A 27,927-nucleotide genomic window follows, 5' to 3' on the forward strand; every position below is an offset into this window, starting at 1 on the left:
TGCACTGCTCAATTAGTATACATATAGAATCATAGAATGGTTTGATCTTTAAGGGATCTTAAAGATCATCTAGTTCCAACGCTCCTGCCATGGGCAGGGACACCTATCTTCAAATATTTACTACTTTACATTAAGTATGTGAGAATCAAGGACAGGTAATGCATACAATTGGTTTTGCTGACACTTCCATAACAGAATCACAGAATGTTAGGGATTGCAAGGGACCTCAAAGGATCATCTAGTCCAATCCCCCTGCCGGAGCAGGACCACCTAGATCAGATCACACAAGAACGCGTCCAGGCAGGTTTTGAACATCTCCAGAGAAGGAGACTCCACAACCTCTCTGGGCAGCCTGTTCCAGTGTTCTGTTACCCTTACTGGGAAGTAGTTCTTCCTCGTGTTTAAGCGGAACCTCCTGTGTTCCAGCTTATATCCATTTCCCCTTGTCCTATCATTGGATGCCACTGAGAAGAGCCTGGCTCCATCCTCATGGCAGTCACCCTTTACATATTTATAAACATTAATGAGGTCCCCCCTCAGTCTCCTCCAAGCTAAAGAGACCCAGCTCCCTCAGCCTTTCGTCATAAGGGAGATGCTCCACTCCCTTAATCACCTTTGTGGCCCTGCACTGGACTCTCTCAAGCAGTTCCTTGTCCTTGAACTGAGGGGCCCAGAACTGGACACAATATTCCAGATGCAGCCTCACCAGGGCAGAGTAGAGGGGGGGGGAGAACCTCTCTCGACGATATAACTGTATATATATATATTGTTTTTGCAGATAACAGTTCTCAGAAGAGTTGCTGTATAGCCATCTACTTACTTGTTTCCGGAAATCCTCTTTTGTAGTTTTGCGTACAGGTTGGGAGGGCATGTGTACAGGGCTTTGGGGCTGAGACTCCTCTGTAACCCCATATACTGACTGTGCAGAGAAACACACAGGAGAGATTACAGCATTTTTCTCTGCCATGCAACGAGGAAAAGCGCAGTATGCAAAACAGCAAAGTAACAAGCCAGCGATTTCCTACTGTTTATATCCACATAGGTCAATAATCATTCAGCCTGGAGCAAAATTGACAGATCAGTCTGTGCTTGCAGGTGCCTGCACCATTAAATCTGCAAACAAGATTTAAATGTTAAAATGCAGCTGATAATTTTTAGGAGCTCTGAGGGCTGTGTACGTCAACACTTGCAGGATGAACGCCGGGAATGGTCATTGTGGTGAACCAAGTAGAGAAAGAAAAGACGAGAACCTAATCCTATGCCATTTTCTTCCACTTGGTTTAATGTCTTGTGATAAAACTACATTTTGGAGAAAGAGCTTAACCAGGTATTAGTGGGTCAGGTTCAAACGAACCTCTCAAAATGAAAACCTGCAGATTGACTTGTGGCCTTTCATTTTTAGGACACAGACTTGCACTGAAAGCAGTATCACTTTACCCTTTTGTTTACTGCTTCTGCTTTTTATTTCACATTCGTAAGAGACATGAATAGCTCTGCTGCAAGGTAACTTCCAACGGAGGTTCAGGAGTCCAGTGTCACCTCCAAGACTAAAATATACACAGAAGAGCTAAAACTTGCTAGAAGTCAAAGGCATCCAAGTTGCTAGTGATCCAGCCTTTGAAATGATTAAGGCAAGTAAATAGCTCTGAAAAATCTGTGCCCAAATGATTTCTGAAAATGGGACCTAGGTACTTTTGCCAATTGTTTTTAATTTTATGGGAGTGCAGAGCCAGTAGACATCTGGGACACATAGCTCCTTAATGCCCTTCCCAGCCATACCAGTCACCCACCCTGTACCGCTCTGCTGGTAAAACAGGAATAGTAAATTCACAGATTAGAACAAAACAGAACTGCTATTTGCAAAACACTTCTTTTGGTTCCTATTGGGAAACTCCGATATACTGTAAGCGTCAAGTGTGATTTGCATTTAAAAATCAAACCAAACCAGAAACTCAAACTGACCTTTTTCACTTTCTGTGGGTTTTTCATACGACGACACTTTCTAATGTCCATTTCTGTGGTGTTCACGCAGCCCGGCTGAAAAGAGATGGTAACCGTATTACTCCTCTGTTTACAATCCACGTGCTATCTTACCTTTCCAAAACAATTAGATCTTGTCCAAGTTTGTGTTCCATAAATCATGCTTGCTAAACAAGAGAGTGCATATACCCGAAGACAGCATCGCAGCATCAAATCCATTTACTCATAACGTTGGCACCAAAAGGAAATCGCTCAACTAAGAGGAGAGCTTTTTCTAAGAAGCCTGAGCCAAACTGGCTAAGCTGCTTTTCTTTTGTATGCACAATTAAATAATCTTCAAAACTTCAAGTTTATCATATATTTCCAAATCAATACTTCTAGGCATGCACAAACCTAGAATGTTTAAAATAATCTTGTAGACACTGGGCTTGTTTTGAACTGTGAGCAAAATCCATGTGGTGACTTTCAAAGCAATGTCTCTGTACTATACATGGCACAGTGTTTACCAGTATTAAAACTTTCCTGTCAAAACCTGGAAAGTCTCGTCATTGAAAAAGAGCTTTACCACAGGCCTGTGCACATCCCAGAATGCTCTTTCCTGGCTGTCCAAAATCTTTCTTTCTGTTTTATCCTTTTTCCTGTCGATTCTGAAAACAAAAGCATAAACATATGAGTCAACATAAGAGTAACGCTTTCTTGTTACAGTTCCTAGCTGGGGTTTTAACTCCACAGAAATGTCACACTCCTGCTTGCAAGGTCACGCATCATGAACAAAATATCACTGATGTTTGCTCCAATATAAGTCAAAAGAGATTTTCCTATTAAGACGGAAAATTTATTTTAACGTCTGCTTTTTCATCTGGTGAGGAAAACAACCTTTCCTGATGCTCTGTTCCCAGACCTTGATTTGGCAGGCTGGGGAAGTTCACATTTGGCTTGGGCTCTGTCAGGAGACCCCCCTGGACCTCTTCACTCCACGTGAAGCTCTTGGGAGGTCCCACTGCACCCTGGTGCCCCAGCAGCACAGCTGGTATGAGCACAGATTGCAAAGGGGCAGCTATCCCAGGCATTCTCAGGAGCAACAGCACACGCAGCACTTGGGACCACCCTTCTTTGAGCTCTGCCTGCCTGTCCTGGTGTTAGTAGAGTGAGGGGTGACAAGGACAGGTGACTGGAGACAAGCTTGCTGCACGGCCTCATACGAGCCAGCGCCCATCCAAGAGACACGCAACTGGGCCAGCACAACTGCAACTCAATAATTTCAGCCCTGACGCAGCCAGTGACATCATCTCACTCAGCACACACATCAAGGGTTGCCAGAGGTTGTTCAAAGCAACCGTTCCCCGTCTCTCGGCAGCATAGAGCAATGCGTGTCTGGTGCTCAGCTCTACACATGAGCACAGCAAAGTAACCACCGGCTTTCCAGATCTATCCACAGAGACACTGGATGAGGCACAGGAACGGAGGAACTGCTTTCTCCTCCAGAGCAGGACTGAAAAGCTGGCAGTGTCCCTGTGCTGGGTTCCCGTGCTGCTGCCACCCAGGAAAATCAAAGCAGTGAGGAAAAAACCCAAGCGAGCTGGGATTTCTGACCATCAGGTTTTCCCCTCTCTTGTTTGTCTTTTGGATCCTTGGCTCAGTCTGCACTAGACATTTCTACCAAGGGGACAGAAAACGGAGGACCGAAACTGAGGTTTCTGAACGCCCTTTCCCACAAAAATCCCGAGTCCTCCAAAGTTCAGTATTGCTCTCTGAATATCCCCCCTGCAAGGCTGAGATGAGCAACCAGCTCTGCACAGGCTCTGTCTCTGCTGTCTGATAGCAGTCACTGTGCTGTGCTGCAAACGTAGACACCTGGCCCGAAAAGTCTGTTTTTTTGAGCAAGCCCTTTGTGCCTGGCCAAAGGGGAAGGTGAAGTCCTCTGCCAACCCTCACACCACACAGTGCGCACAAACTAGAGGGACCCTTTGGAGGCTCCATGGATTGGCTTCACGGGTGCTTTGTGCTAAACCCAGGCTCTTGGCTCAAATCCCCAAACTTACTGATAAACCCAGTATTTCATATTTTAAGCTAAGAAGATACAACATAGATGCTCTGTGGCTGCGTTTTTTGAGCAATGTAGGTACTGCAATGGTATTCTCTGTGCAAACAAAGACGTGGAAGGCGGAGCAGAACTTGCTAGGCAGAAGAAATGTTTTCAGCTATTTTTGTTTGCTTTTCCTTTTTAGTTAACTCAGGGCTGCCTTGTTGGAAATCTGAAGACTGAACCATCGCATGAACTGTGAACCAAGAAGCTGAAACTAGCGAGCAAAAAATCTTGATAGTGGCCGGTCCATGGTTATGTTTCAAAGAAAATGTAATGAAGAGAAGATGAATAAGCAACAATGATCACAAAGAATCCGATATTTACATTTCTTTCTTATGTAATAATTGTATGCTGTAGACAGAATGCAGAGTTTTGTTTTGACTTAAGGTTGTGGGTTTTTTTCCATCTTGGCAATAAACCTTTAAGTAGCTGAAAGTACAATTGCTATTGTAACTTCTAATTTTGTCTTCCAAACAGAAGACTGGTGTTCTGGTCAGAAAAAAATCCCTTCATTACCTTGTAATTTAAATGATAATTACCATGTACTTAAATAGTGCATAATTACTATGTTATTAAGTGAAGAATTAATCAAAACTCCAATGAGTTAATCAAAGATAAAGACACATACCTCAGCCACGCCCTCAAGAAATGATGCTCCTTAACTTTTTAGCATCTAATGCTGAAAGTGCAAATTCCTTCTAGTGGTACAGTGTCAGTACTGGTGTTCTCAGGCACCCTCTTCACCAACCTTTCCATTTTATAGGTGACAACTACATGCACAAAATGGACACGTAGGGTTTTAGGCACCCTAGACCGTACCCATTTTGCAGCAATAATGAAAACATGCTTAAAACCTTAAGAAGCTTCAAACTGTTCTCACAAGGGAAGATGATAAAAAAACATAATTTAAACTATGAGCAGAGGATAGAAAAAACCCAAATACTAAATCCAAGTAAGTTTCATGTAAGCAGTACCCAATTCTCTACACTAATTTAGTAGCACAAGTCAGACTGCAGAGAGTAGAGGTACAATGGAGTCAACTGGGGATTTGTATAAATGAGAAAACCAAATCTAGTCTACTGTACATACCCACTCTTATAATCTCTTTGAAGTGGTGGTATTTTTAAACTCAGGAATACTTCACAAGCACAGAGTAACACAGACAGATGACAAAGTTCTGTTCTTTCAGTTTATACAAAACAAAAATACTACACAACAGTAGAAGCAGAATGGGCAAGTGAATCGCCCAAGCTGCCATGGTGAATCCAGGCTCAGGAGCTCCTCACCAACATTTCCACATACAGATAATTAAATACATCTTTCAGATTCTGGCAGAAACCTTCAGAATTGCTTGTCTATTGTTTCTAGTCTGCTGGTGATTAAAATTCACCAGCATCTTCTGAGCTTAGTCACAGTAAAGACTTTGACAGAGAAATTTTATCTTTACAGAATCCCCTTCCCAGCTCTAAACACCGGTGCAGCTCAGTGCTCCAGGATTACTCACTTCACTTGGGCCTCAGCTTGCATGAAGATGAATTCCCACTTCCTTGCAAATGCTCTCTGAAGTCTTGCTAAGTTTTCCTGACAAAAGATGAAAACAGTAAGAATAATTAATCCTTGTAATTACAACAACTGCTTAAGAGCACAGTTAGTATGTCGGGTGTTTGTTTTATTTATTTACTTATTTTTTTAAGCGGGAAAACTCAACACATAGAAGTCAGTGTTGTTTCAGGTAAACTATCCTGCAGGCAAAGCAAAGTTGTAACCCACCCTTTCGGGCTGAAGACCCATGGCTGCAGCCAAGAGGGCCCTGTCAGGAAGCAGTAATGGAGTGCGATGAAGACAGCCCAAGCTCTACTATGAAAATAAAGATGGACTTGTTTCCAAAAGATAACACTGAGAAGCTTTGTGAAGCTGACAACTTTCATTTCAGATCACAGATGGCTGCCACCTGTACATTTCCCTCTCATTCCCACTTTCCCTTCCTCCCTCTTTTCTCTACAGGCTTTTGCTAAGGTGCAAAGCCCGAGCACCCCTTGCTTTTCTCAGTCCTGGTCACCATCGAGAGCATTACTGGAGACTGGGGATTGCCAGGATGGTTCATAGAAGGAAACAGCTTGTTTGCCCAAACAATAAACACAGTTGGGCTCGGTCATATCATAGCAAAGACTGGGTCCAGATGCAGCCTTGCTCTACATCTAAAGCACCAGCTCTGGTCCAGACCCATTACAGAGAGCGTTGTGAGCTGAACATTTAGAGGTGGATGCGACTTCACCACAGCTCAAGGTCAAGCTCGAGACATGGCCAGAATTTCGGGCTCAAATCACTCCCCGAAGCCACACATCCACACCCACCCTGATGAGGAGACCTACAAGACCATGAACTCGACGCTCTTCTCCATTACAGCTGGTTCAACTGTTGCAAATTTTCATTGAAAATGAACACTACTAGTCCTACTGCTGTTCTTTTTATACCTACTCCCTTTCTTTCAAGCAAGTGCTTAAGCATACGTCTTTCGATGCTAGAATGCATATTCCTGTTATTTACTTTAAACTCTTGTATAACACAAAGTATAAAAAGCTTGGCCCTGTTACCACCAAGTCCCTGTAGGAGTTTCAGTCCATATACATGGAGGAAAACATTTAAGCAAATGATTTACAGCTGTGCTGAACTGTGATGATTTCCTTAACTGTGGCAACAAGGAAGAACTACTTGTAGTTATCTGCGAAAACAATTTTTTGTGGGTTTCTTTTTTTATTTTATTTTATTTTAAATTATGTTTACATGTGCCTTCTGGAGTAAATATGCTGAAGTCAATGAAACATCACCAATTGAAGCAATATTTGAATCATGCTTAAGTTTGGCCAATTATAAACAAAAGTGAATGCAATTATGCAAGCTTAATTGTATCATCAAGACCCCTGCACTACCAGTATAAATGGGGATGCGGGGTTGTCTATGAGTGCTGCAAGCAGAACCTAAAGATGAGAAGATATCCTCTGAGATGCTTTGTAGCGATTCTCTTTGAAAACTCCAGGCCAGTGCTGATGCCTATTGAGAGGCATTCTCAGGCTACATCTCCAAAAATGCATACGAAATGTACAGGGCTCCTTCCTGCTCCTGTAAGCCTGTTTCTCTCACTTGTGCTCAGCTTACATCTCCATTGCTGGATCTGCTTCGGCTCCCATAATGACTAGGAAGAGTCGGTGTTGTTCTTATCTGATTGTCTCTAATTAAGAGAGCAAAGTTTGAATGCAGAAGCAATCTCTAATTGTGCAATGTAATATTCACAAGAAAAATGAGAGACTGCCAAGATCTAATTATTTGCCATCACCGGAGCATTGCTACTCTCAGTAGACAACGATGTGCAAAAGTACTTAGCCATAGCCTCGCTGCATGTGTGTGGGAGTGTGTGCGCTCCTGAACAGCCTTTTGTTGCTTTATGATGGATCTTTAGAGTACTTACAGTTAATTGGTTGGCTGTGAGCAATTTTAATCATTTTAATAATGAAATCAACAATATGCAGAAGAGAAAACTCAGCAAAAGGATGTGTAAGTGCATGCAGATTATTATATTCCTTCCTTTATGCCTGTACTTCAAGATTAGAACTCTTGGGAGATCTGAATGCATTTCCAGGGTGGACTAGATAAGTGGCAATTTTTGCATGCTCTTCACTGGAAAGACCAAATGGCGTTTATGTATATCCATGTGCACAAAAGACTGAAAATGTAGACGGTAAGGAAGAGGGAAAAAGATAATTCCCTTAAAAAAAACCTTAAAATATATGCAATATAAATGTCACTAAATATGGTAATTAAACATGAACACAGAAGTCCACCAGAAACAGACTTGTAAACAAACCCTCCACTGAAAAACTCCACATTTGAAATTCAGCTGTTAACCTGTTGAGCTAGTAAACAAAAAAAAGTCAGTATCATCGAAAGAAAAGTTCAGCTGGTCAGAGATTACACTGCTGGTATTCAAAGAAACTCACACCAGCCCTGCCCCTCTTGCCTCCGTCTTCCCATTCCTCTCCGCCCAAACCCTGCACAATCTGAAGCCAAGATTGGGGATATTTTAATGGATAACCATTTCGTAACAGAAAACACGCCCTGAATAAGCTTGAGTAATAGTTTTTTTATATGGCATATTGAAAACAGTCCAAGTCTAATATCTGAAAACTTTCATAACTAAATGGGTCACCAGCAATTTAATTGCCCAATAATGCACCTGAAAATTCATCATTTCTGTGTGTTAATACCTGCTATATAAACCAGGAACTGTTAACTGGAAACAGAAAAACAATGTAAGCTTCTGTGTAATTTGCCCCAATCTTGGAGGCTGGCTGTACAGCAGATGCTTTAATTTGAGACGTTGTGAAGCCAAGGATGTTCCCCAATCACATTCCTGATGTTGTCTCCAAATCAGCCTTCACACAATTCTGACAACTAGAAAAAGACACAGTGAAGGCTGACACCAGAGCACAAAATGGCAGCATTCAATTGGCAAGCAAAGCTCTATCCACGCCCCCCAGCTTTAAACTCTAGCAGCAGTGTACCTACAGCTTCATAATCCGCCAGCTCCAGCCTGGCTTTGTTCTGCATGGTCCGTTTGCAAAGATAGATGGCTAAAGGGAGAAACAGAACGGAAAACAATTACAGACAGACTACTAGTGCTCCATCTTAAAAAAGAAAAAAGTGGTCCATGGGCTGTTTGTTCTCATCAGAAAGCAACATACGCCAAGGAATAAGAGGGCTGAATATCCAGCTGACATTACCCACTAGTAATCTCAGAGGCCTTAAACATCTGGGACACCTCATTTACAAGTGCTGAGAGTAGACGCCAGGACCTAACAAGATGTCTGAGAAAGACACAATTGCTTCTGGGACTGGTAAAAGATTTAGCATTAGCAACCTGTTCCCCTCAGCACTTTGGGAACATGCTTGCCAAAGTGAGCAGCCTTACACTTTTTTCCCCTTTTGTTTAAAGAAAAAAAAAAAAAGAGTCAGGATATTGAAATTAAAACAGAAATACAGGCCAGAAGTATGGATGCCCCATCCCTGGAGGTGTTCAAGGCCAGGTTAGATGAGGCTTTGAGCAACCTGATCTAGGGGAAGGTGTCTGTGCCCATGGAAGTGGGGTTGAGACTAGATGATCTTTAAGGCCCCTTCTAACCCAAACTATTCTGTGATCTTAAAGGTATAATCAGAACCTTTTTTTCATATGCTCCACCCACTTATTCTACACATGTCAAATGGTTAAGAAAAGCCTTCTCACATTTCACCATAGGCAGACATTGCAAGAAACTAAAGTGGTTTGGGATTCTGAGGGTCAAGATGAGCCCAGAGCACGATACCAAACCAGTCCCAGGCTGCCTTCTGGGAAAACCTCGGCTGGACTGCTACCTCACCCCATTTCCATCACAGGCTGAAACACAAGGTCTCCAGCACACCCTGGGTATACAGTCAGGCCTGAACTACGTAACAGAGGTCCAGTGCTCTCATTTTGGGATTAATCTAGATGTGAATTTTATAGCTTCCTTGTGTTTTGCCCCCCTCTCTCATGCTGCAGCACCAGGTGCTGATTGTCCAACAGCGTGCCAAAGTGGAGCAGGGCAGGAGGCAAAGCATCATCTACAGAAAACAGCAATAAATTTTTTCTAGAAAATTTCAGCTTTTCTTTGAAAACCATGGGGGTTTAGTTTGCTGACAAATATAATTTTCTGACACCTTCACGGATGTTTTCCATTGAAAACCTATTCTTATATTTAAAATATATGAAAAAAAGCAGTGCTACTCATGTAATTCTATTTTATGATATTCCTATAATTCTAACATGCATATAATAATCCAATATTATGCATGGTAACCAGAGCTGATCAATTCATGTATATTTATACATCTCAAAAGTAGTTTCATCTGTAAGCCATTTACGACACCAAATAAACTGAGAGTCAGTCATCTCACAGTATTTCTTCATGCCAGGCAGTGACCTGCCATTAGCAAGTTAGTTCCTGTCCTGTGAGTGGATCCATGCAAATAAAAAAGAGTATGAAAAGCTGCTGGGATTTCAGTTTTATTTGGATCTACTGCTAGTTGAGGATTGGAAAGACTCTATCTGCACAGACCTCTGATATACAAAGACAGATTATAGGCATATGTTAGAGATTTCTGGGACAGACGAAAATCTGTCACTGCAGGGCTCAGAGCTCATGCAGCTGCAGCTTTGTCCAGCTGTGGGTCAGCTCATATAGGGCTTTATTTTGAGGTATACTGTTCCACTCAATGCCTTTGCAGCACAATAATCTGACTGTGAAAACAGATCTATGTATCAGATACCATAGGAAAAACAAGAACTTCCCTCTTCAGATTGCTATTCTGATATTTACAGAATACTTATTTGGCACAGTTCAGACAGTTATACATAGTGACTGTAAAATCTGGAAATTATTTGGCATATAACAAATAGCATCATGTTTTCTCCTAAGCAGTTCCCTCACTGGGATAAACACATAAGTCTGTGTTAGCTTCCCTGCAGATGAGGACTGAAAATGAACTAACACGACAGACACCATTGCAGGCTACTTCTCTGCTCCAGCAAATGACTTCCAGAATCCATAACGATGAGTAATTATTGCTTGGGAAAGAAAAAAAACACTAATTATTCAGGAAGGAGTTCTAAACTGATCTTAGATTATGAGATATTTCAGAAGAAGCACTTCCAGAAGCTCCTGTTCTATGAGCACACACATGGATTCACTTCCTCCTCTAGTGCCACACCAGGACGCAACAATTGATTTTACCATTTAACTGTGAAAGAAGCGCAGTTCTGGAAGAGACAGCAATACTGAATGCAGATGGCTAAAGATAACAACACTGACATATTTTCTTTATGTATTATCGCTGTCTGCAGGCACTCACATATTTAACACACCATGTTGCACTTTATTAGCTCATAAACCATGTTCAGTCTTCTCTTTTTTACCATCTATTGGCTGGTAATCTTAAAAAAATGGGAAAAATAAGTCTGATGTCCTATATCAGAGAACTTTTAACTATGGGTTGCCATCAGTTATATACTGGTTTATTGATCAGCCAGATGAGTGCTCAGATGAGGTAACTTTTTATTGATCAACGTATCAGATTCAGCTACAGATCAGAGTATGTTCTCCCACAAAAGCAATACTGGCATTATTTAAGATTCCCAAGGAGCAGTATTCTGCTTGTCATAAATCCAGCCGAAATGAACACAGCTACAGGAGAAGGAAGGTAACGGTAGGTAAACTCCTGGTCTCGCTGAACTCGATGGTTTACAGCTCCGTGGGTTTGAAATGCTCTGGGATTTCACTTCATGTATTTCAGATGGGCACATATCTGCCTCTGATGCTGCAGTCTGACAAGAAACTGCTGATGAAGGGTTTAGATGGCCAACAGGACAATTTTTTCCATCACAAATTTTCTGTACTAACTTTCACAAATGAAATAACTATACTCTCACCATAATCTGTGTTTTCTGGTTCCCAGCAGTTCGAAGGCCAAAAGTACGGTGCCTAAGAAACAACATATACATTTTGTAATTTAAGAGATGAAAAACAATTCAAATGCAGAAAAACATTACAAGTACAAAAAGAAGAATCACAAAGTCTATGGCCTAGTCTCTGCCCTCAGGTGAAACACTGCTACAGACCTCAGTAAAAGTGAGGATGCTTTTCCAGGAAGGTCTCATCTTTAACGTTCCTCATCTCAGGTAAAGAGAGATACTGTAATACAAGCATCTCTTGAGGAGGATGTGCAGTATCCTGGTGACATTTTAGACACTATTTCTATCTCATCCAAATGATGACCTCTTACCCTCTATTCCCAGTACCTCCTCTTCCCCCAGGAATTCATAGGCAATCTGAATTGTTTGGTTTTTTTTGTTTGGTTTTTTTTTTTTTTTTTTTAGAAGCATGAGAAACCTCATGGCCTTTTCTATAAGCTACAAACCACTTGCTTTTTTGAGCAGCTACCAGTGTGGTTGGTACCCTACAAAACAATTTACTTTTTAAATATAACAGATGGCAGAGGTCAAAACTCAGCTGATTAGAGTTGCTCTGAAAGCAGAAGTCCTGCTAAGCTTACTGCTTTTGTTTTCCATCCAGGTGTGCATACTGTGGTTGCTACAATATCTTGAATTAATTACTACATGTAGCTGTACTTCAGTTTTAACATGAATGAAAAATAATGTCGCTGTGATCACACAAATTACAGAACACTGTTTTGGGTTACTGACGTAATACCACAAACAGGCGTAGGAACTACTTACACAAAGACATAAAGTACAGTGACAAAACATGAAGGGATCAAACAATACAAGGTTCAACGCTCCTCACTGATACACACCTTATGAACTTCACAAGATGATGAGCTACTGTTAAAAGGAGGGACTGACGTTGAGGTAGAAAGCAGCAAGAAGAGAGTAATTGAAAAGAAAAAATATTCTATCAGGTTATTTTTGCATAAAACGGTTGAGAACTGTTGCAGGAAATGACAATAGGCAAATAAGCAAAAGTTGTAGGAAAAGATAAGAGAAAGAAAAGTCAATAAGCAGTCAAGACAATTTGATGATGTGGTTTACACAGGCTTAAAATAAGGAAAAGAAATTAAATTATACTCTGCTTTTGAAATCTATCTCCTGACAGCTTCACAGGACAACTTCTTATGGTGTCATTCTTTTAAAATAGAGAAAAATACAACTAAATGGGCAATCAGTATTGCCCCTGCTTCTGTCAAGTCTTGCGTGGCAGGAGAATCAGGACTTTTAGAACAGCAAGGGAACTGTCATGAAAAACCTTAGTCTGAATGATGCCAGGTAAGCAGAAGGTGGGGAGAGATAAGGGGAGGTCTGTGATCTCCTGGGCTTTGTTCACTGTGCCATTGGTCTCACGCGATAACACAACACCGCATTAGCAGTATATCAGTGAGCATGAGCAGCAGCACCATGTGATGCAAAGAGGAGAACGGGCTTTTCAAATAAAAACTGAAAAAGAGAAAACAAATGAAGAAGAGAAACAGGAGCATGAATAGCAGAGAGGTCACAGGAAAGACAAGGGAGCTGGTGAGGATCATGTAACAGAAATACACAATTTCAGTCAGCAAGATTAGGAAGTAGGACCCGAGGTCTGAACTTATTGCTTCTTTTAAACTTTTACAATCTGTCCAAATGGAGTTGTTGCAGCATGAGCACTCAGAGGTTGACAGCAGCAATTTTTGGAAGGGCACGGAACTCAAGCACAGGATGCTTTAAACATTTAAGACATCTGGAGGCACAGGGACACTGAGGGCTAGAGATGTCCCAGCTTAGGTGACTGCCAAGGTTACATATCCTCTGTAAAAGAGCCAAAGCCTGAAGCTTGCCCTCTCCTACATCTCTTGTAACCAAGAGAAGATAAAAACGTGAATTTTCTGCTGTGCCAGAGCTTGAACATCTAACTCCAAAGTGTGTCTTGGTCTCTTTTGCACAGAAGGGTCGCTACTCAATTCTGTGCCGGGGTTAGAAGCCATTTTCTTTCTACTGGTTTAGTCCAACTCTGAGTACAACAGCCTTGAAGTAATGTATTAAAAAATAATCACAGGACATATTTGTTCATTTATGTAAAAACTGGGTCAGAAGGTAGAAGATAGTGATATGGGATTCTAAAGCAGATCTTTTTGAAGGGACTTCATAACTTCCTAAGGCCTCAATCAAGATAGCCTCAATCCCTGCCTTCATAGACCTAGCAGGTGCTTAGAGATAAAGAGCAGGTGGATTTCAGCAGTATTATTGCAGGTACAGTAGAAGGGACCGCAAGGGAGGCAGAGGGCTCACCAACCTGAAAACGATAGAACGTCCCATCATCTTTCAGGGTAAGGACATGGTCTGAGATAGGAAAGACATAACCCTGTGCAGCAATAAGGCTTCCCAAGTGTATTGCTTCCCCTGCAAAAGAGAGAAACCAGCAGGGATGTATCAGGAAGATGTGCACTGCACACTCCTTTACCTTCAGCAGTGGCTCTGGCACTGACTCACGTGAAGACCTGGTGCACACATGCCACTCTGCAACCACACCGCATCCTTACACCTTCCGATCCAGCTGCGCAAAGCAGGAGAGCAGACATCAGCCTTACAAAACAGATGAAACACTGCTCAAATGTTTAACCCACTAGTTTTATGTTTACAAAATGTCACGCACCAGTTCAGCACTGGAGTCTGAAATTCAATTGAAAGCACATTATCTACCAGAGGTGACACCTGACAAGAAACCTGTTCCATCAGTGACCCCCACTTGCCTCTACAAAATCTAACACACACCTGCAGCACCAGGTCATTAGCAGCATGTTTATGCATAAAGACAAATCCTGACACTATAGGATTGCCATTCCTTAGAGGAAAAGGTGCTGAGGTAAAAGGGAGTACATATCCTAGCACTGCCAGGGTAAGCTTCACCAGCGCAGAGGTACACCTGCGCAGGTTTTCAAAAATGTCAGCTGTCAAAAGCTGCATCAACTTTCTCAGACTTGCAAAATACATATCAGTGGCTCATGCACCCCCAGGCAGATAATAAAGCTATTGTCTGTAGATAAAATTCGGATTTGGGACTTGACTGGACTCACGAGAGGGATGTGAGTGTAGGGATGTCTTGGGTGAGATAACACCACCTCTATCTCTCCTTTTACATGGTGACAGTAGGCAGCAGAAACAAACTGGGAGGAGAGATGCTTGATTTTTTTTCCTTTTCAGAAAAGGAAAAACTTCTGGACCTGCAGATCTTTTCTTCCTCTTTTCCCAACAATTCTTAACTATGCATGATTTTGGTGTCTCTGAAGAGTGAACTATTTGAACTGTGCCCATGCACTGATCACTGTTTATGGCTGATTATCCATTTATCTATCTGCTGTAATAAATTAGCAGCCATCATCTGATCCCACAATGGGTCTGTGCCATTCTTGACCAGAATGTCAAGTCAGTCACAGCTACCTTTCTCCGCACCATGGAAATCTGCCACTGCATTTGCCTGCCTAACCACACAATCCACCAACTTTCTAAGTCTGGGAAGAACTTTAAAATCAATCAGTCTTTCTTAGGCAGCAACAATTTCACAGACAGGTTAAGACTCCTACAAAGTGATTTCTGTGTGTTGCAGCGTAAGGTATTAGACTTAATTAAGATGTTGATTCTTATCCTCATTCCCTCCTCCTTCCCATCAAATGCTTAAACCAACCTTGATGTTCTACTGCTATTTTGGACTGTAGCAAAATAGTATCTATTGTCTATCAGCACACACAATACAGATCGAGTATGTGTTCCTCCCCAGCTGCGGTCACCTTACCTGGATCCTCAATGCTGAGGTTCTTCATAAGCCACTGCACAATATCAGCACCTGCAAAAAGAGAAGCGAAGAAAGCATCAAACACTGAGACCACAGGCTTTCCGAGAGCCCTAGAAAGAGATAACATTGAAATAGATATAATAGAACTGACATGAATTTTATTCCGTTTTCCTTTTTATCTCCACTGAGGTTTCACACTGGTTTTCTTCCTTGCGCCACACTATAGTTATACAGTTATTGACAGGTACAAAGTCCCAGAAGCATTCTGTGCGATAGGAGACTTGATATAGTTTAAATCAGATATTACTCTATTGGTTACATGTAACTTGTTCTCTCCCAATTATGTCTCTCACCTCCGCATACAGAGAGTTACGTTTCCACAAGCACTAGCTAGCGAGGAGATGAAGGAGCACCTACGGGCAGTTTGCACCCGTAATGTCAGAGGCAATAATCTAAAAGTGCAGAACTGAGTTATCAGTCAAAAAAAAACAGGAAAGTCTTGCTTATGTCAAAGACAAGCAATGTCTTGGAGAAGAAGGTGAGATTTGACAACCATATCCTGGGCTACATCCAAAGAAGCGTGTGCAGCAAGTCAAGGGAGGTAATTCTGTCCCTCTACTCTGCTCTGGAGTACTACCCTATCTGGAGTACTGTGTCCAGCTCTGGGGTCCCCAAACATAAGAAGGACACGGAACTGTTGAAGTGGGTCCAGAGCAGGGCCACGAAAATGATTAGGGCTGGAACATCTCTCCTATGAAGACAGGCTGAGAGAGTTGGCATTTTTCAGCCTGAAGAAGGCACCAGGGAGACCTTATTGTGGCCTTTCAAAACATATATATCTATATTTTGATAGATGGAACTCTAAGTTTATTAATAGGCAATTGATATGCATTTGATATCATTCCTGTATTATAATTTAATGGAAAGAATTCTTCTTGATAGTTCCTCCTGAGCCTTTCTATAGAGGGCTGAGGCATTGCCTCCCTACTTCCATTTCACTAAACCCACCAAACTGTTTTAATGTCCTCTTGAGATGGTCTGTCCCTCTACTTTATCATTCAGCAACTTTTCAAATTTAAGTTCCATCTCTTTGCACTAGGGTCACCAGAACTGCAGGCAGTACCTTGCAGAACATCTAATCAATGCCTCTGGCAATGGTGCCACCACTTTGCTGTGTCTACAGAAACCAGCTTGCCAGGTGTGTACTAAAGTCACATCATTGTTTTGCGAATAGTAAATTTACTCAGAAAAAGATGTCTGAAGGGTCCAACACTACCTGCCAGATGAGAACATGTCTAGTAAACAGTGCTACTTGAATAACATACGGGGAAAATGTTCAGAGCCAGTAACTGTTGTTTTGACAAGTTTGTTAAGAAAATACTATATTTTATAAACATGGATGTTCCTTTTTGTCTTGTACAAAACAAAAATATCCTAAAGATAGAATAAAACATTTTAGGCTAGAAAACAATTTCAAGAAAACTCGAATTGAAGTGCTTCTGTATCGTTAGAAATAAAACAAAACCTCACAAAATGCTGTCTTGGTTCAAGCCAAACCAGAATCTTTTCTGGTTTTTCTGTTCATCTCTTAAACTAAAAAGTCCACTATTTCTCCTGATTTTGGTCTTGGATTACAGGCTTGCAGGATCTCATTGCCAAGTGATGTGACAGCTGATATCTGAAAAACATCTAGAGTAGTGCATTGCTTTGCTCAAGGGAGGTGAAGTGGATTTTGCGTGGTCCCTTTCCAGACATACAGAAATACTTAATGCAGGATGAAGTCCCACCCCATTTTTACATAGAACTATCGTGTCCCCAGCTCTACACCCCTTTTGAAGAATCCATTCAATTTTCACCAAACTACGATGAAAAATTCAAGTAATGCCGAAAGCTGGTTCACCAGTCTTTCTTCCCCATGTTATTAAGATTAAAAAGAAAGGTTTAAAGGGGCAAGTAAACTGAAGGCACCAACTCAAGCAGAACTCCTGTGACCAGCCGCTCTGGAATACAAGCAGCACTTGAGACCAGGGATTTTAATTTGTCTCTATTAAAAACATGAAGTCATTCCTGAATGTTGCCAAGAGCCTGGAAGATTTTATAGCTGTTCTCCAGTTGTCCTGAGGCAGACAGATTATCTTTCTGCTGAGTTTGCTGAACCATTATTTATCACCTGCCAAGACTGATTACTCACCCTCGGGACAATGACAAGTCTTTCCTTCCTCTGTTAATTACTGTCATCATTAATAGCCATGTCACTAATTAATATTCAATCATAATGAAAACTCTTCTCTGCCATCTCCCACACCACCTTCAATTTTTAGGGTTATCCTCACACATTGGCTTTGACTCTGCTTGCGGCTGTTTCTGTCACTGCAACCTACTTTTGTCCACCTAGAAACACTACTTATACCCTTTCCCAAATGAGAAAATTCAGATTTATCCTTATAAGACACAATGGAGACTTGAGTGAATCCTTTACAAGACTCTACTCTGTCAGACCAAGACACGGACTCCTTTATCTCTAAGTTTTCCAGAAAATTTCATCTTAACCTCTCCTGTAGGTTACGCCTGATAGACAGTCCTCACACAACTCATGTCCCCAAAAAGATCTTTTCTGGCTGATTTTCAGATTTCACATTTCACATGCTCTTTCAGAGGACACCCGAGGGAAACCCTTGACCCTGACATGTTTCCACCAAACACTAACAGGGCATTTGAGACCTTCTGTAAACAAATAGTTGGGCATGTTTTGATAATAGAAAACATTGCTGGATCCAGGTAGAGGAAGGGTTCCCATCTCCTCTATGCTCCTCACCATACATCTACATTTCCTCTGAGTAAGTGTGCTCTGTTCAAGGATAGTCAACAGCCTGTGAACATCTATTTCCTCCTCACCTATAATGAAATATATCTTTTTGCTTTAGGCTCTTTTTTGAAGCTGAAGTAGATCAAGTTGCTTAATACCAACAGAATAGTTGTATTTTTTTGCTCAAACAGATTCACAAAGACCATTTATCCGGCTACCTGACCTAGAGACAGCCTAGCAGTTTTATATTTCTTGCTATTTCCTCCATTTTCTGTTTGGCCTCAGTGATCCCATAATAGTAGGTGGTGTTCTCAGAAGGCCATTGCCTGTCAGCACGACAAATGAGTGGCCAGCCACAAAGCGATAAATTAAAAAAAAAAGTTCACAAGGTGTGAGGCCATCGGCAAGATGCAGTTAATGAGGTGAGTCATCACCACTATATTTGATAGCTTTTCTACTCAACCTAAGTTGTTCTACCTCTTCCAGAAAATCCAGGACTTGCTTGGAAAATGTAGAGCTGCCAAGTGGAGCTCCACAGTGATTTGACACGGGATGTCTCGTGTTACCCAGGTGTGGCACCAGTGACCAAGGACTAGAGTATGTCCTTCTTCATGGGAGTTGTTGAGCTGAGCCCTGATCACTGGTTGCCACCCAGCATCTACAGCCAATGACGTGGGATGCTTTGGATCTTGGAGAGTTACACAACCTCACATCTCACTGACAAATACTAACACTAAAGATAGCGAAGTCTTAAAAATAATAAAAAAATACTGTCTGATCATGTTATGAAATAATTTGTCATATATGCCTGATCATCTTATGAAATAATTTGTATAAGACTGCTTGGTTATTTCCTGCCTTTTCCAGTGTTAGTGTAACCCTAACGTTCTCTGAATATGTTTGAATATTTTTTTAAAATAGTAAATATTTTTGCATAGTAGTAGTGGTTTTTAGTTTGCAAAAGGAATATGAAAAATGTGAAATGTTCAGCTCCTTCCTAGACCTTATCTACACATGCCACGACACACTCTATGGGCAAACAAGCTACGTGCCTAGCCTCCGTTGTCACTCGTCTCCAAACTCAAGGTTCAGACAGTACTTTGCTGAATGGGTGAAAACACGTTCTCCTTCCTGTCACTTCATTCTTGAGAACAGATGAACCCATTTTAGCACCAAATTTTCCAAACAATTTGCTCCTGAACTCAGACCAATCTTAAAATATTTCTATCAGAAAAGCAAGACTAACAAAAAAAAAAAAATCACAAACAGTCAAAATGACTTATAAGAATACATGCATAGGTGCTGAGCAGTCACTCAAGTTGCCTTCTATCATGCCAATTGCCGCAATCACACTATTAAACAGAAATAATGTGTTTTGGTCCACCCCAAACAGCACTGGGTCCTTGGTAAATCCAGGACAAAAAGGTTAACCGATTATCCATACATTTACTGCTGGGCTTACAAAAATAAACAAATGAACATCACCCATGATAAAAGGCAAAACAATTTCATACAAAATTTCTCAAGGCATCCTGCGCTCCCTGCCACTATTTTTCCTACAGAACCCCCCACTGACTCCCACAGTGATTTCAGCTAGGTTGGAAGTATAGACTCCTGCTCACAGTAGGGATTTAATGCAAAGTTCTGATTCTTACAGTGAGGAAAGAAAAAAGAAAGAAATATCTAGATCTCTCCCTAGTACTATGTTAATAATATCGGGGAAGCACTTAATAGAATTTGCCTACAATAAGCACATAAATAAATACCAATGCCCTCTAAAGAAAAACCTCAGCAGTTGACTCAGAAAACATGGTAATTGCAGCTCTCCTCCATCAGCATGTGGTAATTGCACCACTCAGTGTCAGCAAGGAGCATCATCAAAGCTACAACAGCTTAGAGCTTCTAGCAATAGCAGTTTTCCTTTACGTTATATTCACTTTAAATCTTGTTTGTGAATTATTAACAATCATTAGCAGCAGAAACATTGCCAAAAAACGTCTTTTTGTTTATCGTAACTTTTAAGTGCTTCAATTTACAATTTACTTTTCTTGTAATAAAAAATTTGAAAATATAACATTTTGTGTAAAGCAAGAATGCTCTTTGTTGGCAAGGTGGAAAGGAGCGCATAGATAAGCTGCACGTGAGCACTGCAGGATGATAAAATAATGGTAAGGACAGAATATTTGTAAATTTAATGAGTTCAAAATCTCCAACCCTCTCTCTCTTCCTGACAACAATGTGGGTTATTTATCACAGTGTTTGGGCTGATATGCCATCTCAACCGCTTCTTCATCCCTCCTCTGTTTCCTTTACAAAGCATTATCTACAGAAAGCTGTTCAGTATGATTTCCCATTTATACCAAATGTCACTATTTCAGAGACGAGTCCCATATAAATACTAATAGGTTTTTTTTTGCGTATTGCTTTTGAACTTAGAAAGCACGCTGTACCTCTTCTGCATAAGTGTCCGTATCTGTTTAAACAAAACAGCATGGGAATCCAATCACAGATTTATCAAAAACCTATTAAAATTCACAGTTTTCATGTTTGACTCGTGCTTATTCTTGTCTCTGAAGAAAAATTAACAGCAAGTCTATTAATACTTATTTTTCACAAAAGGGAGTAATGATCCAGACTTGCAGCTGCACTACAAGGTGTTGATAGACACTAGTGGTGTTAGGAGAGTGACAGAAGATAACCTTCCAAGGAGAGAGAAAATGCCTTGGGCTCCTGTAGTCACAGTGGGAAAAGAAGATGAGCAGCAGAGAGCATCAGCTCAGGGAATGAGACGAGGTGGAGGGCAATACACCACAGCCACAGAGCTATTTGTATGCCCTAACTAGGAACTGTACAGGAATTTCTAGCACGCCAGTGCTAATGCACTTTCAAACAGCTTACAAAGTAATGGGCTGCAAATTCAGAATTTAACCACCAGCACTGCAGTGTAAATTTGATCTTTGCCTCCGATACGTATTTTACGTGTAACACAAAATCTCTCCTGCCTGTATTTTAAATTATAGATAGATATGAAAGATGGAGATCTGGATTTGCAAAATTCAAATTCCTTGTGTACCTTCACCCTGTTAATAGCTGCTTCTTCTAAACAGCTATTTGGAGGGATTTTTGCCTTCTCATCAAATTGGCCAGGTTACCAAAGCACATGTACCCTCTAGGATGCAGATCCGTAGAGAGAGATTTTTCACTAGACAGAAATCAATAAATGATCAGACATGACAGCACAGAGCTCTGTGCGGGCTAATTTACCCAGGTAACAAAGACAAATTAGATTGTAAGATCCCAGAGATACCACGGCCAGACTGCTTCCATTACAGCATTGCCCATCTAAAAATAGTTCATGTAGGTTTACAAGGTGTGAAAGCGAGTAGCAGAAGACATATCCAAAGACAGGCTTCTGGCTTGCAATACCCTCCCATCAACATCAGTTACAAGCAGACAGACAGCTCTGAGGAGCAGAATGATGCCACTAGCTTAGAACTCTGGATTTAAGGTGATTGCTCTACAGCAGTATTAGTAAGGCCGTGTTACCAAAGCTCTTAATGGATGCACAGTTAATCCCAGTGAAAGGGGTCTGCTGGCACAGCTTAAACGAAGTCCTCAAGTGGAAAAAAAGCAATACCAGCAAAAGGTCTTTTTCCAGCTGACCTGCACTGATATAAAGCGTTTGGTGCTAGGCACACCTCTGCCTTGTTCTCACTCCTCTTGGACAGAGCTCTGTCACATCGGCCCAACCCTTGCGCCTGACGCACTGCACCTTTGACTGCTTACACACTGGCATTTGGGACACACACCTCATTTGGGACCTGATGAGGTGCATCCACGGGTCCCAAGGGAACTGGCAGATGAAGTTGCTAAGCCACTATCCATCATATTTCAGAAGTTGTGGCAGTCTGGTGAAGTTCCCAATGACTGGAAAAGGGGAAACATAGCCCCCATCTTTAAAAAGGGGAAAAAAGAAGACCCAGGGAATTACGGGCCAGTCAGTCTCACCTCTGTGCCCGGCAAGATCATGGAGCAGATCCTCCTGGCGACTATGCTAAGGCACATAGAAAATAAGGAGGTGATTGGTGACAGTCAACATGGCTTCACTAAGGGCAAATCCTGCCTGACTAATTTGGTGGCCTTCTATGATGAGGTTACAGCATTGATGGATAGGGGAAGAGCAACTGACATCGTCTACCTGGACTTATCCAAAGCATTTGATACTGTCCCACACGACATCCTTGTCTCTAAACTGGAAAGACATGGTTTTGATGGATGGACCACTCGGTGGATAAGGAATTGGCTGGATGGTCGCACTCAAAGAGTTATGGTCAACGGTTCAATATCCACGTGGAGGCCAGTGACGAGTGGTGTTCCTCAGGGGTCAGTACTGGGACCAGTGCTATTTAACATCTTTGTTGGAGACATGGACAGTGGGATTGAGTGCACCCTCAGCAAGTTTGCAGATGACACCAAGTTGTGTGGTGTTGTGGACACGCTGGAGGGAAAGGATGCCATCCAGAGGGACCTTGACAGAGGCTGGAGAGGTGGGCCTGTGAGAACCTCATGAAGTTCAACAAGGCTAAGGGCAAGGTCCTGCACGTGGGTCGGGACAATCCCCAGCACAAGTACAGGCTGGGCAGAGAATGGATTGAGAGCAGCCCTGAGGAAAAGGACTTGGGGGTGCTGGTGGATGAGAAGCTCAACATGAGCTGGCAATGTACGCTGGCAGTCCACAAAGCCAACCGTATCCTGGGCTGTATCAAAAGGAGCATGGCCAGCAGGTCAAGGGAAGTGATTCTGCCCCTCTACTCAGCTCTCGTGAGACCCCACCTGGAATACTGCCTTCAGCTCTGGAGTCCCAACACAAAAAGGACATGGAGCTGCTGGAGCGGGTCCAGAGGAGGGCCATGAAGATGATCCAAGGGCTGGAGCACCTCTGCTATGAAGACAGGCTGAGAGAGTTGGGGTTGTTCAGCCTGGAGAAGAGAAGGCTCTGGGGTGATCTTATCGCAGCTTTCCAGTACTTAAAGGAGGCCTACAGGAAAGCTGGAGAGGGACTTTTTACAAGGGCATGTAGTGACAGGACAAGGGGCAACGGCTTTAAACTGAAAGAGGGCGGATTTAGATTAGATATAAGGAAGAAATTTTTCACTCAGAGGGTGGTGAGGCACTGGAACAGGTTGCCCAGAGAAGTTGTAGATGCCCCGTCCCTGGAAGTGTTCAAGGCCAGGTTGGATGAGGCTTTGGGCAACCTGGTGTATTGGAGGGTTTCCCTGCCCATGGCAGGGGGCTTGGAACTAGATGAACTTTAAGGTCCCTTCCGACCCTAACCATTCTATGATTCTATAATTTGCTTGCAATGAGAGATGCCAAGCAGTAGTCTTACCGCAGGAGCAGCCACACTTATTTACTTGTGCTAAACATTCCTCGTCTGCCTTGGCAAATGGGAGCTGCTATCAGGTCTGTGCTATCTACAGACTGGCCTGACATCAATAAACATGCTGACAGAGCCAAGCACACACACACACGCCCCCTCCAGAACCAGAATATACCATAACCCCAGTGCAATCTCCCCCACCGTTGCTTCACTTGGCTAGAATTTGGCCTGCTCTAAATTTGAGACATAGTGTGCAACCTGAGCCACTGTTAAGCTATACAAGAGCCAAGAAAATCATACCTTGCAGCCCCAGCCTCCCAGCAGAAATATTTCCAGCATTTCATAGTAGCATCCAAAGTTACCTCCTTTTACAAGTTGTTAAGAACTGCAGATGCCTCAAGATGTACCTTTACATCTACAACTGATCATAAATTTACAGCTGCTTTTCAGGCTGCTCTGCCTTTGCATTACTCAGCCGCCTAACGAAGTGGCTCATATAGCTTAGCAGTTCGGCTCTCTGCCATATAGTAGTGTTTAGATGCTGTTCCTCACGCTGTCAAAATGATTCAGCAACAAAACAGCAAGGGAAGCAACTCTGAGCACTGCTGGAATCAGAGCTTTTGAAGATTCCCATGTCAGATCTTGTTAGGGCTGAAACATTTTTACTGCTATGCAATTCATGTACACAGCCTTTAAATCAAAGGCAATCTTTCTGTCATTTCAATCACATATTAGTATTTTTTAATAGTAAATGTTCTTCTCCAGAAAAGAGGAAGATCGATAAAATGTAGAAAGCGACTTGTGTATTTCAGCATGCGACTGTCAGGTCACTTCACACTGCACCCTTGCTCACGAAGCGGGTTTCAAAGGCTGTCACATCAAGGTCCTGCTACAGCAGCTCCCCTGCAAAGGTGTAAATGTCACCAACTGGTACAAGACAGTAAAGTGCTCTGAAAGCTTCAGCGTTTTAATGATTTTGACACAGTATTTATTTACTAAGAGATCTGACCTTGTAGTCCTCACCTACACTGGGTTGCTATGAATTTCCACAGTAATTCTGTTTGCAGAACCACTCGATTTTTCAAGCCTCCTAAAGAGCTCTGGCCACAACAGATCTCTCTCTTACAAGATGACATGCTTCCGTGTTAACTGCGGCAACATTCTTGTCCATTCTCTCTATTACAGATAAGGACAATCAGCATCGCAAACTCTCTAAGAAACTAACTTCATCCTCACACGTTGCTACTTTTTAGCCTCTCGTTCTTCAGGAATGGTCAAGCACCACACATAGTGTTTGCGGTGATGCAGTAACGGTCACATTACCTGGAAAATGAAATAACCTGACATCTGCAGCTCTCTTCTCTCCAGGAGTTCATTGTCCTGATAATGAAATAATCGGTATTGTACAGATTTTTTTCCCTTTCCCTGCTAGGCCTTTCAATCACCTATAACACAGGGTGCACTGGAGTGTGGCTGGCTTCACTGGAGCTCCATACTGGTGCAGCAGTCAATCAAGGATAATTCTCCAGTGAGATTAAGGCTACACATACAATTTTTTTTAGTCAAGGGTAATGCCAGATGAATTATGATCATACAGCAATTGCTGACAATTTACTTACTGCTATGCTAAACAACGAGACAGTATTGGCACTAACACTTTAGGCTGTATTTTAAACAGGGCTTGGTAGACCATATGTTAAAGGTGCTTACACTGGCAAGGAGCAGCTGATATTGCTGGCAACAGCTCGTTGCTGCATTTCAAATGATATGTATCTGTAGGAATGTTAAACGCACAGAACAATTTAATGACAGCGCTGAAACAACCAACACGCACAAATCTGTTAGTATTCATAATTAAGTAACAAGTTCAAAACAGGTAAATTATTCGCTCTTTCTTACATTTTTATGGATTTCACAGAACTGCACATAACAGAAGCAGTCAAATCAACAATCAGCTTCTCTTAAATATGTACACACAAAAAATTGCATTTCCTGTCTGGTAAATACACGAAGTTTATTTTAATAAATAACTTCTGAAAGTAAGAAGCATTTTAAAAAGCTGAAAGCTGGATTAAACAAGTACCATTCAGTTTAAATAATTGAATCTACTGTCAAAATACCACGGAGCTCAGAACTGCAAAGTATCTGTCTATATGAATTTTAGAACGTATTTTTGTTTCCATACGAAGACAGAAGGAATATCTAGCACAGTATTTCATGCAGAATCACAGAATGTTAGGGATTGGAAGGGACTCAAAAGATCATCTAGTCCAATCCCCCTGCCTGAGCAGGACCACCTAGATTAGATCACACAAGAACGCATCCAGGCGGGTTTTGAACATCTTCCCTTCCTTTTTTTTTTCCCCCCTCTAAGAATTTGAAGACCAATGTTTTATTTAACTGCTTTTCATCTAATTATGGGTCTAGACTTAGAAAAGCTGAGGGGCTGCTCTGAAGCAGCGAAGACTTCAGAGAGCAGCAGGCCCCAAATGTGGGATGGGCTCAGAGCAGACACAGCGGCGTGTTTGGTTGTGACCCAAGCAGGAGCACAAAGCACAGCCTTCATAAAGCCATTCCTCGTGCGGTGAGGATCAGCCCCGTTCAAAGCAGGTCCTCGGATTGCTTCACGGTGCAACACCTGACAGCAGTGGGACCAACCAGACAGTGCTGCTGCTTACCTGTTTACATCCAGCAACACCTCCGTCTGAAGACCAGCAGCTTCACTCGCTTCCTTCCAGAAATCTCATGAGGGTGAGGAGACATTGTTGACTGTCACTGTTGACTCTTGACAAAACCCAGTCTGGTATGGCTCTCTAGAAACAGTGCCATCGGACACATCAGCCGCTTTGTGCGCTCTGAACTCAGCCCTGCCCTGCCCAGCGTGGCAGGAATGGCCTCGGACCTCACAGCATTCCTCAGTGGGCACAGTTTGCCTGGCCAAATTTGCACAAAGCTGCTGTATAACACAGCAGAACACATTCTGGCGCTTTTAGTTTCCAAACAGGTAAAGCTCAAAATCATCTCTGTGTAAAAAAAAAACAACCCTTTTTTAAAGCCAGCAACGCTGTGTTCTGTAAGGTCTTGGGAAGTATTTTAATTCATCAGAAACTTTTCCATGTTAAGGGAGAAAAGATTTTCAGAGGACAGAGTTTCACAACTAGTTGGAGAAACTAGAGCAATGTAAATGCTTTCACAAAAAAACTTTCTGGAAAATATCAAAATAAATCAAGGCAACTACATTTCACAAGTCACAAGACTTTTGCATTTGCTTTCCAGTAGTAACAATTGTTTCACACTGATATTGCAATATCCTGAGGGTCCCGCCAGCCCGCGCTGTGCAAACACATAGTCCTGCCTCCGAATTCCAGCGCGGCGGGGAGCTGGCTGACAGCGACGCCAGAGCAACAGTTACATTTCAACGAGCAGCGACGGGAAGCAGCCGCTGTTTTGCGGCTGTGAGCACACCCGCTGCAAACCTATTTCAGAAATTCCCAGGCACCGACCACAGAATAGGGACCATACCACAGGGATTTTATGGCAAATCAACGCTTATTACAAGGAAAACAAACCTTTCCTGGCATTACAAACATTCTTCCAATACACTTCTCATTTAAAACACATCTTGCTCCTTCCCTCGGTTCACCTTCTGCCCATTCTCCCTCCTCCTTGCCCCAAACCTCTGGGGAGCAGCTGGGAGGTTGAGCTCACCGAGCACCGGCCCTGACTGGCGAGAAACAACGCTGGGGCTTCCCGTCAGCGGGAAGCGGGAGGGGATGCGGCAGGGGCTCGGCGGGCAGGCAGGCAGCCGCCCGGCGCGGCCGGGAGGTGGTGGTGTTGCCCAGGGAATAGCAGGCAGCAGGGCGGGCAGCGCGTCCCCGCTCGCCCCGCTCCCCGCGGCTCGGGACGGGCGGCACCACCGCGGGCTCGGCAGCTCCTCGGCTGCCGACGTCACTGGCCCTCCCTGGGGATGGCCCAGCGCCTTTCCCAGGCTCAGGCGTCCCGACCCGACGCCAGCTTACCGGACGCTGCAAGGGGGAGGCAAGGCTGCTGGCAGTTCAGATGGCACCCGCACCTGTTTCGAAAGCGCCGCTGGTGATCTCAAGATGTAACTCATTCTGCAGATAACGACACTAGCACAGTCTCCAGGCGGGGAGGAGCAGGCACATCCTCTCCCCACCCTCGGAGAAACCCGGGAGACAGACACGTCTCCGCTGAAGTCACTTGCAGGGTACAAGAGAAGTGAGACCAAAAGGTCTCAAGAAATTAAGATGCAGAATTACAACCTCACAGTAAAATACAACAGGTCACATCATCAGGTTGTATCTGG

The 27,927-nt window shown here is 42.7% G+C and overlaps 1 protein-coding gene across 1 annotated transcript in view; it reads right to left on the minus strand.

The window, feature by feature from the left end:
* RGS6 (regulator of G protein signaling 6) overlaps positions 1-27,927 on the minus strand; it is a 288,543-nt gene that overhangs the window by 46,005 nt on the left and 214,611 nt on the right. The window contains exons 3-10 of the mRNA XM_086613609.1: positions 15,415-15,465; positions 13,918-14,024; positions 11,565-11,616; positions 8,630-8,694; positions 5,571-5,647; positions 2,546-2,627; positions 1,963-2,037; positions 821-919 (exon numbers count right to left, since the gene is read on the minus strand). Of these exons, the coding sequence (XP_086469735.1) occupies positions 821-919; positions 1,963-2,037; positions 2,546-2,627; positions 5,571-5,647; positions 8,630-8,694; positions 11,565-11,616; positions 13,918-14,024; positions 15,415-15,465 (608 nt within the window). The remainder of the gene's footprint in view (positions 1-820; positions 920-1,962; positions 2,038-2,545; positions 2,628-5,570; positions 5,648-8,629; positions 8,695-11,564; positions 11,617-13,917; positions 14,025-15,414; positions 15,466-27,927) is intronic.

This window comes from Tauraco erythrolophus, chromosome 6 (genome assembly GCF_009769465.1).
Source record: "Tauraco erythrolophus isolate bTauEry1 chromosome 6, bTauEry1.pri, whole genome shotgun sequence".
Classification (NCBI taxonomy): domain Eukaryota; kingdom Metazoa; phylum Chordata; class Aves; order Musophagiformes; family Musophagidae; genus Tauraco; species Tauraco erythrolophus.